Source organism: Tiliqua scincoides, chromosome 2, assembly GCF_035046505.1.
Source record: "Tiliqua scincoides isolate rTilSci1 chromosome 2, rTilSci1.hap2, whole genome shotgun sequence".
Taxonomy (NCBI): domain Eukaryota; kingdom Metazoa; phylum Chordata; class Lepidosauria; order Squamata; family Scincidae; genus Tiliqua; species Tiliqua scincoides.
The window spans coordinates 161,422,390-161,435,512 of NC_089822.1; the positions used below are offsets into that span (position 1 = coordinate 161,422,390).

General features: G+C 44.0%; 1 protein-coding gene across 1 annotated transcript; it reads right to left on the minus strand.

Annotated features, from left to right (window-relative positions):
- Nucleotides 1–377: 377 nt before the first annotated feature.
- SCO1 (synthesis of cytochrome C oxidase 1) lies at nucleotides 378–12,838 on the minus strand. Its single transcript, XM_066615137.1, has 6 exons — nucleotides 12,671–12,838; nucleotides 11,099–11,189; nucleotides 8,845–9,042; nucleotides 5,560–5,652; nucleotides 5,316–5,431; nucleotides 378–1,215 (listed from the first exon to the last, which is right to left on the minus strand). Exons 1-6 carry the CDS (start codon nucleotides 12,821–12,823, stop codon nucleotides 1,084–1,086), a joined length of 783 nt encoding a protein of 260 aa, XP_066471234.1. The 5' UTR covers nucleotides 12,824–12,838; the 3' UTR covers nucleotides 378–1,083.
- Between the last annotated feature and the right edge of the window lie 285 nt (nucleotides 12,839–13,123).

A 13,123-nucleotide genomic window follows, 5' to 3' on the forward strand; every position in this document is an offset into this window, starting at 1 on the left:
GGAGAGCAGCCGGCCCCTAGTTTGAACCACATATACCACTACTTACCAGGGAAACATTTAGCTAATCTAATTACTCAAATGGTGTTAAAAATTCTTTCAACGAGACCATTTGCTCACTACGAACATGATCTACATTCTGCAAGGCGTATCTAAATAGGACAGTATAACAAATGCTTCCACAGCTTCAAAATCCGTCTAAAGGCTCACTTATTTAGCTGTTTGACAAACTAAACTTGCACAGTATCTGGTGAACAGCTCTGAGACCAATGATTTTATCTCAAGTAGAATTTTGACAAAATACAGAAAATCCTAGAGGCAGGCAATTTATGCTTTTAAGAGCATTACATGATGTGAATTTTCAAGAGAATGACACAGGCTCCAAATTTATTTCACTTTATTTCATTATTTGCGCACTGAATGCATTTTTACCAGAACCATAATCCCGCTATTTAAAAAATATTTAGTCACGAGTACTACATTATACTTAATGCTCCACGACCATGCTACAACCTGCTTTAGCCACTTCAAAGAATTACAAAACATTTCAACTGCTGTTGGAAGAATGCTGCTTGGATGTGATGTTGAAACCATAGGTCCTAGCCAAATAATATGCAGATACCTAGACTGGTCACATGAATGCATCTTTACTGCTGTTGAATTTAGCATCCCACTTTGCATATGCCCTAATTAGGATGACAAGAAAATACACTGGAAGGGAAGGGGAAAATTTCAAGTCACTGACATTCAATAACATTGATCCTTTCTCTGGGATCCTTTGACCTGTGTTGATTCCAAAGGCCTTTAAGAAAGAAAAGGAGTTGAGGCACATTCAAAGCAAAATGTTCAGTCAAGTATTTGAATGATATCTGGCACCTTTTCTAATCCAGATAAATCTTAGCCTACGGGCATAGTCTTAACTACAGATTTAAACCCATAAGGAAGGTGCCAAGTCAGATTACTTGCACAACACTTCATCCAATTCATCAGATCTCGGTGGCATATCACTAGCTGCATTTAGCAGCATGGAATATACCTGACTGATTAGCAACTTGCTTGTCTTTTAGCAGGACACTTCCCATCACTTTAGCTCAGTTTATATTGTCTCATGTGCCCAGCAATCGATGCAGAGATCTCAGAGTTCTTCTTGTTTTGGCCATAATAATCAACGAATTCCCCATCTGGTCCAACAAGGTACATTATGATGGTGTGATCCACCTACAGAATACACAAAACAATTGGTTATGAATAGAGGTTAGCAAGACAAGGCTATTCCACAGAAACTGGCCTGTTCTAGGACACTTGATCAAACTGCCACTCCAGTTTAGATTTCTTCATAAAACCAGCACCTGCATACAGCCTAGAAATACCTCAGGCATGGTGGTCCTTTACTACAGAAATGTGAGAATTTCTTTTTAAAACCTGAGCCATAAATAGATCACATGAAAGAACCGTGAAAGCAGTCAAACCACTGTGGGAGAGAGAAACGTCATAGAAGTGAATGGCAGATTAAATATTTCTAAGTATACAAGATGGCCGGTTCCAAGACTTAGCATTCTTCACCACCTACTCAGGACAAACAAGGTTACCTCTTGCTCTGGTCCCATTCCCTGCCAGGTGCTTTAGCAAAAAAGAAAAAGAAAAAAACACCTCTGGCTGAGAACAGACCTCTTCTCTGCATCTAGCTAAATTGGGAATATACGAAGAAAAAATGGCTGGCTCTCTCCCACTGCAGCTCACTGGCCACTTCTAGGAATTGTTCTTCAAAGCAGGAACATTCAAGAGCCCTTTTTGCAAATTTTATTTCAGACACTGCAGAGTTCTTAGCCATCCTTTGACGGGACATTCAGGAAGACTGCAGAGAGGCTATCCAACAAGAACAGCCCTGAAGTGTTTAAGAAAATGAGGATGCTGCTTCAGGAGTTACTTTCTAATCAATACCAGCTTTAAGTCCATGTTACATAAAAGTCAATTTCATGTCACTTTTTCATTAATAGTTCAATATCAACAAACAGCATTCTCAGGCAGCTTCCCCATTCACTCTCAGGCCCATGCCTGCCATTGGGCCCCTCTACCCAGAGCAGACTGGGCCAGCTGCTGGCAGCCATGATTCTGTCCACTCAATTCCCCAGAACACATTTTGTCTGGAACAAAAACATCAGCTGCTACCAGCTATTGAGGAGAGCGCTGCTACTGCTGCCAAGGTAATACCTCCTAAACCTTAGGAGGAACCACCAGCACAAGGAGGACCTACCAAAAGGTACTGAAAGGTTTGACTGATCAAGATCACATGTAGGGATTTTGTCTGTCTTCTGGGAGTCAACAAATATTTGACACTTAAATAGTAGGATTTGCAGACAGGGATCTCTGTCAATAACACAGTTCTGCTCAAACAGTGACTGAGGACTGAAGAAAAAGACATGCATCACTTGCTATCTGGCTCCCTCTCTTGGCTATATAAGGCCAACGTCTGCTGATCTGAATAGCCTGAATAACAAATAACACCCCACACAGAGCTCATTTCAGACAGTCAAGAAAAGTTAGATAATAAGGCTGTATACCAAAGTTTATCAAGCACGGCAGTGTTATCAAGATGGAGTAATGTGAGAAAGGAATCCTAGAAGCTTTATCTTAAGCAGCAACATCAACCCCAAATGCTCCTTTTCAGGTCTACCGCTAACTCAAAGTTATTTTCCAGTCAAGCTTCTCAGTAACTCTCAGCTATTGCTCCTCTGCACATTTATAAAAGGAGACTGTTGAGCTCTAGTATTCCACGAGATGGGTATGCCAGATGAAAAACATTGCCGTTTCACATAGAAACTTCTCTTTTTAGGAACTGGTCAGGGAAAGAGAAGCCTGAGAAGAAGGCAGGCTGACCAAGGAGAGTAATGGTTAGTACCTACACATCCCTTCCTTTTTGTTGCTTTCCCTTGATTGGACCAACAGCTAAACGGGGAAAAAATCTTGGTAAATTGCATCCGCTACAACAGTTTGTGACTACAGAGATCAGGTCGCGGGGGGGGGGGGGCTTATTTGAGGGGAAAAAATCCTCCCAGGAAGCAATGAACCCCAGGAGTTTTAATTAAAAATCAAACCCACAGTAGCTCATCTGCAGGGCAAAGAGACATGAAACCTACTGAATTACCTGTTAACATGGACTAGACAGACAAGGTTGTCAAAATAGCGTATTACAAGTCTAAAAGAAAAGGAATTAACAAAATGGGAAAAGAAAGGTGGGTAGTAAAAGTACAGCCAGGCTGAGGGAAGATGCTTAGTTGGAAAACACAAGGTTTAAGAACATAAGCTCTGCTGGATCAGGCTAAGGGCCCATCTAGTCCAGCTTCACCTCACAGTAACCCACCACATGCCTCTGATAAAATTGATCAAATGGTTGCAGTATCCAGTAACACCCAGCAGATGGTGCTGGGGTACAATTCAAAAGACAACCCACATAGTCCTCCTGCTGGGGTAATCTCCTGAGGTTTGCGAGCAGGCTGGATGGCAAACAGATGAAAATAAAATTCCCTGAATGCAATCTAGGTAGAAGTGAATCCTAGAACTAGCAACTTACATCAAAGGAATCCTGGTCTTCTACACTTACAGAGTGTGTTTCTAGGTGCCAGTTGTGCAGCACAAGCCTGTCTTGCACTGGAACAGGCAAGTCAGGAGACTAGCACCATATCCAGCGCAAGACAGGGGCCCAAAGTTGCTCAGTTGGAGGTAAGGGGAAACTCTTCCCCTTACGCCCAGGTAAGCCACCGCAGCCCCAATGGGTCTCCTCGGACTTGTGCCACCTCCAGAGGTGCTCAGGGAATGGAGTTGGGATCCAGCATAACTGCCAGGTCCCAGTCCCGCCTCCTGCTCCCTGCCTGCCCGTCCCCAGGACCTCCGCCTGTCCTCCACCCGCCCTGGAACACCTCCCTCCTGTCTCCTCCCTGCCCTCCCCAGACTCTTGCATCAACCGAGTTTGGCTGACACAACCCTCCCTGCCAACTCGGAGGCTGAATTCAGCCTCTGCGGGCCAGTGTGCATCCCTGCGCCAGCCCAGCTGACTCTTGTGGTACAAACGTGCTTTACAGCATGTTTGTGACCCTCCTGGGTCAGTGCAAGGGACTTGCACCAGTCTAAGGCACACATTGGATTGTGCCCTTCCGCATTCATAACAGGACCAGGCAGAACACACATACTCCTTACAGCAGTGTTTCTCAAACTGTCGGTCGGGACCCACTAGGTGGGTCGTGAGCCAATTTCAGGTGGGTCCCCATTCATCTCAATATTTTATTTTTAATATATTAGACTTGATGCTACCATGGTATGTGACTGCATTTGGGGAAACGTTACAGACCTGTACTTTTAACAAGCTACTATGTGTATTCTTTTAACAATGATAGTAAATGAAACTTACTCCTGGGTAAGTCTGGGTAGGGTTGCAGGCTACGATTGTTAAAAATGTTCCTGCTTGATGATGTCACTTCCAATCATGACATCACTTCCAGTGGGTCCTGACAGATTCTCATTCTAAAAAGTGGGTCCCAGTGTGAAATGTGCGAGAACCACTGCCTTACAGGCTTGGGCTTAAAAAGTATTGGCTTGATGTCATCAAGTTATCTCATTAGAGGAGTACGAACCATCTAGTCACTTGATCCCAGCCTCTGAATATACAGATGGTTTGCTAGCCTGCAGCTGACAGTAGTGTATCGCCACTCAAAATAACTTCTGAAGACAGGACAAACCACATCCAGCACATAACTGTCTGGGAATAATGTTTTTCAAACATGTAGAGAACAAAAGCTATGTGGCAGTAGCTTTCAGGTTGCTGAACAGGAGCTTCTGAGAAGTTAAAAATGTAAGGAAACAACAAAAGAAAAAAAGACAAAAAAAATAGGGAAACAATAAAATAGGGCATTCATCACAGGAACAAACTATATCGTGTTTTTCTCTAGTGTCTCCCACCAGCCCCACATCGGCCCATTGCATTTGCTGGTCTTCTATATCTTAGTCTCACCCTATTCAGAAATGTTCAAGGTACAACCCTATTGTTCTCCGGCTGCTGTAAATAAGTCCCAAAAATACCCAGAATTGTCTTGAATTTGTGCTGTTTGGCAACTTTTCCTTCTTATATCAACCTTTTTCAGTTCTCCTCTGTTCACATCTCCAGCAGCACTTTGTATGAGAAACTCCACTAAATCTGCTGCACTTACCTTTAACACCATAACGTTTGCTATTTTTGTGCAGAGCTGACACACCTCCATATAACTTCTCCCAGCCGTTACAATCCATAAGATAATTAGAAAATCACACGCATGTGCTGTACTCACTATGTAATCGTTATCTTCATCTTTTGGGCCAGAGCTATAATAGACACGGTAGGTTCGAGCCACGTCATCTATTTGGTCTTTGGTACCAGTCAATCCAATCAGCTTGGGTGAAAACTCTTAAACAAAAACAAAACCAACTGAATGAGATTGCACTTAAAACTGATGGTTCAAAAGATCCCCCCCCCCCATTTAAAAATTATTCTGTTCATACAGAGTTGCAAGGTAAAGCATGTCAGAACCGTACCTTTAACATATCTGGCAATTGCTTCTTTAGTGTCTCTCTCTGGATCAATAGTGATGAAGAGTGGAGTGAGGTTTGGCAAAGAACGAATCCCATCTGTCCCCACAAAAGCACAATAATTAATATGCCTGCAATCTGAGTCACCCACCTCCCAGCTCTATGTCCACGGCAACAGATACACTAGAAATGATTAATTTCATTATAGTTCAGCTGCAACATAGTGCTTTTATGAGATGCCTTCAAACTGTTGTTGTTCTAATGCATGTCCTAGTTATTTTAATAGAGCTGCAACAGACAACATGTCTGCATTGGAAATACAAGCAGCCTCCAGAGATGAAGCACTAGCAGCTAAATTACTCAGGTATCAGAGTCAACATCTGAAGCTTTTTCTTCTTCAGCTTTGAAGGAGATGTCCTACCTACCAATACTGACCTGTGGGTTGACCTAAAATGAGCTGCACCAGGGCAACTTGCTTTCAGAGACTGGGAAGGAGAAAGATCAAAAGATCATACTAATTTTATTGATGCTTTGAGTTGCTGTGTGTGTTTTAAATTCATTATTTTAAAAAGGAGAAAGGAGAGGGAACAGATCCTGATAGATAAAATCAATGTAAAAACAAGATAAATTAGAAAGAGGTCTCATGTTGCAGGCTGGAGTTAAAACGTGGATTCTGGGACTAGAAAGGTTGAAAAGAACTGTGAAAGGATTATAGACACTACAGTTGAATAGTCCAATATATTTTGGGCAGCCCAATTCAACCTAATTCCTGGCAGGGCGATGCAGTGGTGCAAACATGGTGCCTGCTGCATCCTACTGGGGGAGGGGGGTTGGCCTCCAGAGGCTCCCTCGGGATAAGAGAAAATTTGTTTCTTGCCCAAGCAAAGGCCCCTGCTAGCCCGGTGGGTCTACTCAGAGCTGCACTAGTGATATCGCTGGTGTAGGTACATGTGGGCCTATAAAAGCAGATCAAGCCCAGGAAGGGGGTGAAGATTTGGTGGACACTTTATCACCAGCCACTTGCTGCTTCCAGGAGCAGTCAGCCTGTGCACTCTGCTGTGTTGCATTTGCAATTGCTGGCAAGTGTGTTAAGCATAACTGGCCCATAGAATTGTGCTGTAAGACTTACAAGAATTAATGTTACGTAGTATCAAATTTTAATTAAAAAACAAATCCCTCTCTCCTAAATTGTTTCTACCTTTCACTTTTTGAAAACTATTTCAAAAAAGCAAATAAAAGACTACAGGTTGAGCCTCATTATTCGCGTGGGTTCCCTTCCAAGCACTCACTTTTGGACTTTTTTTGGATGGCAAAAAACGCACTATAGCAAATCAATTTAAAAAACAAAGTTTCTTTGCTCTGGTGATTTAAAAACAGCCTTGATGACCTTTGTGATGTAAGATAAGAGTCATTAAGAAGACAATCCATCAATCAGTACTCCTCCAAGCGCTTACAAAGGTGCTTCACTCAGCCCCTCCCTTCTCCAATGCAAAGTGATCACCTTTCTTTCACATGCTATGGGGGAAGGGAGGGGTCTGCTGGAGAGAGAAGGATTGATGAATTGTCAGCCAGTCACCCTTCCTCTCTTTCATTAAGAAGCTATTTTTAAAGGACTGTTCAGTTTTTAAAACTGATTTTAAAGGGATGCATTTTTCCCCTTCTCCAGGGATCAGCACATTCCTTCTCATTTGCAGTGGCCATTCGTGTTTAGTCAAATCTGTGTATAAAAACTCCGTGTATAAATAGGCTGGACCTGTATTCCATTTAATCATTCAGAGAATGTTTTAAAAGTTGATATGTGATATAATATTCAACACCAAGCCCAACAGAATGTCAGCATTCTGTCTATTCAAGATGCATTTTTATCTTAGTTATTTTCTGTTGTTATTTTAATAGAATGAACAATAGAAGCAAATATAAAAGAAAGGTGACTTACAGCACAATCCTATGCATGCCTACTCAGAAGTAAATCTGATTGTGTTCAATAGGGCTTATTCCCAGGAAAGTACATATAGGATTGCAGCCATAGAAATTTAGAGGGGCCAAAAGATGAAGGCACTGGCACTGATAAAGACAAATAGAAAAGTAGATATTTAAACAGAACATATACTCCTTAAGCAATACGGAGTAGTGCAAAGCATGTCTGACCAAGCAAGATTAACTACAACCTATAAATCTAATTCTGCATTTTAAAAGAGTTATTCTGCAGCCAACACACACCAAATCACACACTAGAAAAACTTATGCAAACCGGAATTACTTATTTTAGCAGTTATTCCAGCAGGTGTGCTGGAAGTGCTATGAAGTGTCACCACATATACCTTGACCAAGAATTCATAATTAAAAATGAAAAATCAAACTTTTGCAAAATACAGCTGCTACTCTTTTAGAGCTAGACAGCCATGGACAGATGCTCTAACAAAAAAATGAAGGCAGGGCCACTAGAGGGCAGCACTAGCATCAACCATTTACTAAGGAAAGTTTAGCACACTCCAAAGCTAGGTAGCTCAGGACTGAAAAAGCTTAAACACAGTACAAAACATAACTTTCTACTTGATAACTGAGTACTCTGCCTAATTTATTTATTTAAAAACATTTCTATCCCACATTTCCCCTTATATTTAAGGAGCCCAATATGGAAACAAAATATTTGCTTATTTCAGATTGTCTTTTGTATGCAGTTCAAATTTCTCGCCCTTTAAACTTATTACAGAACTTGCCTCATCCACACTTTCAGCCCTTATTATACGCCCCCATTTATGAAAATCTCCTGTGCCCTTAACCGATACTGCCCTCTACATTTTTGCACCTAAACAAGGAAGACCCTCCCTGAACACGTGTATAGTGCCATCTCTATCCCTTCCTTCAAATCCCATCTTTTTTTGCATGGCCTTTGGCTCATTGTCTGAATCCTCACTCCACATGTAACCACGTTTTATGAACATGTGACAGCATTTGCCATATTCTTCCTCCACTACCCTTGTCTCCATTTCCTCTGATGCCTTTCCTGTTATTTAAAAACGTAAGCTGGTTTGGTGCAGGGCTGTATGCTGCCTGCAAAACTCCTTAAGGCACCAGGCATATTGATGGTACAGCACAAAGTAATGTTATTTTATTCCTTACAATGGGGATTACATACCCATGCAGGGGGGGAAACCTTTACTAGAATAAACACAATCCTGAGCCAGAAATCCTAAAAGCACTATTCATGTAGCAAAAATAACTGATAACAAGATTCTCTTGCAAGAACTTATTTCAGAAAAAATTCAGTTTTTAGTATAGTTTACTCACCAATTTCATCCACTACTAAGATCATTTTTTCCAGTTCTTCTGGACAAATATCGGGGCAGTGTGTAAAGCCAAAATATAACAACACCCATTGGCCCAGATAGTCACGATTAGTCTTTGGTTGTCCCTGGTGATCAATGAGTGAAAAAGGACCTCCCAACAATGGCTTTCCAAGAGACCGTTGCCGCTCCTTCTCCAATACTGAAATCAGATCACAACAAGAGGTCACTTGCCTGCAGCTCTAATATTTTAGAGCTTCCAAACATAGATGCAACTACATGCTTCCCTCTTCCTTGTCTCAAAATGTCGGTTGTATATTTCCCTTAAGGCAGAGACCAGTTTTATTTACTTATATTCTGCATAGAGATGATACAACAATAGATACTCGACTATAAGGTGATAAATTTTATCCAAAAAATCCAGCACAGAACATCAACTTGTCCTATCTGCAGGTCACTTGGGGTCAGGGCAGTTCAGGGGTGTTTCGGCAGCCAGGAGCTCACAGGAACAGCAGGCACAAGCTCAGCTCTGGCTGGCCATACTTTGCCTCGCCCAGCAGCTCTTCCTTGCAGGAAGATGCTCTGCCAGCATGAGACTCGGCAGGCAGGCTGCCACTGAGTCTTAAAGCCTGCCATCTACAAAGTCAGTACAACTATAGATCAGAAAAATTCCCCTTGCTTCCTCCCTCCCTCCAGGCTGCTCCATTACAGAGAAGGGGGGAATGGCACACAGTAATGCATAAGCACCTCTTTAATGTCTTCAAAAACAGTGGCACAGGTTCAGATTCTTTTCCCCCGTTTCAATCAGGCTCCAGAGGAAGATGCAGCTCTTCCTCACAAGCACTTTCCCTCCCCCCCCCTCAATTTATCCAAGGGTCATGGAACATTCCATGATTTTTGGCTGAAAACCTGCCCTCGCTTTATTGGTGAGTATCTATGACAGTGGTATTCAGACTGGGGCATTGCGACGCCCCAGCCTGAGGGCCCTGGCCTCTGACCCCTTAAGAGGCGGGGGCAGGGGGGAATGCAGCTAACGGGGCTGCAAGGACTGGGATGTACTCGCCAGTACCTGCAGCAGCGCCCTGGGGGTGCAGGGAGCCCTACGCTAGTGTCTGCAGGACTCCCCAGCATGCAGAGCGTAAAAGTAGAGTAATCGTGCTCCACTTCCGGTTTTGCTCCCCGCATCCCCAGGACACTGCTGCAGGGACTGGTGAGTACATCCCAACCCCTGCAGTCCCCTGAGCAACGCGATCCTGGAGATCGTGTTGCTGCTTTCCCCCTGCCCCCTCTGCCTCCCTCCCCTCCCCAGCAAGCACTTACTGCGCTTTTCAAACTCCTGGAGAGTTTGAAAACTGCAGATCTATGGTATAGTAATAATGATAGATCCATAATAACAAAGGCCTGCATCTCCTTGGGAAAAAAAAAATCACTAGAGACAAGGAAAGCCTGAGAGATAGTATGGAGAAGCAGAATTACAAAACAGAAGGCTGGCAATGAGAAATGGTTATTCAGACATCACTGAACAGTCACTATCAGTTTGAATCTTAAAGGAAAATGGAATAGACATCCCAACATTTAAGTAGAACATACACTTTTTGTACTAGGCTTTAACAGCTCAATTTGGTATAATGTATTCATGCTATGAGAAGCTATGTTAAAGAGCCCATAACATTAAGTTCCAAAAGAAAAAACCAGTTTTAAGAAAGATCCCAAAATTCACAAACAAAAAAAGAGTTCAATACAGGGAAGCCTATCTCAAGTTAATTTTCTCGCTTTCATTGCCTTTTTTCCCCCCCCAAGGATCTAAAACACACTCTTTTTCTTTATCCTGCTTGCCAATTGTCATCAAAAAAAGATCTGCATCAATTAAGAAGTCCCTTGTAATATTCAGAATGCTTAAAATGGTTGCTTAGAGATTCTCACAACTATTTTTTAAGAATCCCTGTGATACACAACTAGTGAAGCACAAAGTACAAATGTAGCAGAAACAAAATCAAGTATGGAAGAGTGCAGTTGCACAAATCATAATGTTAAAAACATATTAATAAGAGAGGCAAAAGATAGAACCAGGTTGAGTGAAAGCTAAGAACAAAAAGTTGTTCTCACATACTCATAAAGTACTCATTCCTGGTGCCCATGTCAGTCATTAGGTACATGTTTTCACACACCTAGGAAGGAACACAGCACCTATGCATCTGTGCAGCAAAGTGGCCAAGAAAGAATAGAAATCATTGCAAATCATTGCAAAGGATACACACTTTCTTCTTTCTCTTTCTTGAAGTACTTCGTTGTTGCAAGCAATCCTCCACCAACTGCACAGGTGATTGCCAGAGTCTTCCAAGTTACAGGCTACTGAGAGAAAGCCCATATGTAAATTTATCCAGATACTATTTTCACACTGAGCACCACCACATGCTTTCACACATTCACCAGTCATCCAATCCCCATCCTCTCTCTGAAATCCTTTCCATTCTGGACATAACTGGTCCTCATCTTCTGAAGTAGTAGCCCAAATCTCTTTCACCTTTCACCCTTAAGATACAATCCTATGCATGTTTGTGAATAAAACCCTTTAAACTCAATTGGGTTTATCTCCAAGTAGACATCCTTAAGATTGGTCTGCTATCTTCTTCTCTTTCCTCCCAATGAAATGTAGCATCTGGTTATCCAAACCAGGAAGGCTTCCAAAGAAACAAAGACAAGAATCAATTCAAAATCTGGAGATGAAGCTCTGTGGCCTGAAGCTCCTGCTCAGACATGCAGAAAGATCACGTCCAGGTGAGGGTGACCAGACATCCTTTTTTTTCAGGACATGACCTTGTTTTTAGTTGTGTGTACAGGAAAAGAACTTAAATGTCCTCCTTTTCCCTGTGAACACCCCTGCAGGCAGCACAAAGCCTTCTTGTAATAAATAAATTATATGTAATATAATTTAAAATTTAATAATAAGAAATATAGTGTTTAAATTAACCATATGAAGTCAACATACAAGTGTTTTTAACTTTTATTTTGTCATGTCCTACATTTGTCTTGGATGTCTTATGTTTCGGAGAGCCTTCTCCTCCTTTGTGGTTATGACATCTGGTCACCCTGGTCCAGGTGAACAAGGCTCTGCAGAAGACTTACAGGGTCACGTTCAACCCGGAAGCACTGGGCCATATGAGCATAAGAACAGCCCTGTGGGATCAGGCGAAAGGCCCATCTAGTCCAGCCTCCTTTATCTCACAGTGGCCCACCAGATGCATCAGGGAGCACACAAGAAAACATCCTGAGGCCCTCCCTTGCATCTGGCCTTCAGAGGTAACCTACTTCTGGTGGCGTAGCTGGAGGGGGGTGGAGCACTCAGGCCAGCAGCAAGGCGGGCAAGCGGGCTTCCCCTTTGGAGCCATTCCCGGCTGGGGGAGCAAAACGGAGTCATACGGGGGAATGGCTCCGAAGGTCAAGGCTCCGCCCCCCTCCAGCTACGCCACTGCCTACTTCCAAAATCAGGCTGCACATGGCTCATAGCCTGTGATGAACTCCTCCTCCAGAAGTTTGCCCAGCCCCCTTTTAAAGGCATCCAGGCCAGATACCATCACCACATCCTGTGGCAGGGACTTCCACAGACCACCACCCGCTGAGTAAAGAAACGTTTTCTTCTGTCTGTCCTGCCCCTCAGTTTGAGTGGCTGCCCCCTGGCTCAGGTGTTGAGCGAGCACCCCCCAGCCACCACATCCTCTGGCAGGGAGTTCCGCAGACACTCGGTCAGAGGGCTGTCCCCTGGTGCTGCTGTTGAGTGAGAGGGTGCTGCCGCCACCAGGCAGCCTCCCTCCCCAGCCAGGCGCACTCACCCCAGGCTTGCTGGGGCCGCCCCGCGGGGCGTCGCCCGGGGGCTCCGTGGCCAATTCCCGGGCAGCGTGGCAGGCGCAGGGGCACCGCGGCGAGGCTCGAAGCCCCCACAGCGCCAGCGGCCGGAGCCGGCCCAGCCGGAGCGTTGCCGCCATCCTCCCTCGCGCGGCTCATAGACGCGGAAGACGGCCAGAGTGACGCGCTGCCTGCGCTTCCGGCACCAAGAGAAAGCCGCTCGCGACGCGCGCTGTCTCGAGGGAACGAAAAACCGACACTTCCGGTTTGAACCCGGAAGCAACCGTAATGTGTGACTCTACCTTTTTCCTATCTCTGCATTCAAACAGCGCGGCGGAGGGAGCAGGGAAAGCGCGCAAAGCACGACGGGAGCGAAGGTGACTCTTCCAGCCAATCCCCGAGGGAACGCCCTTCCTTGGCTTTCGACCGCGTGGGGCTTC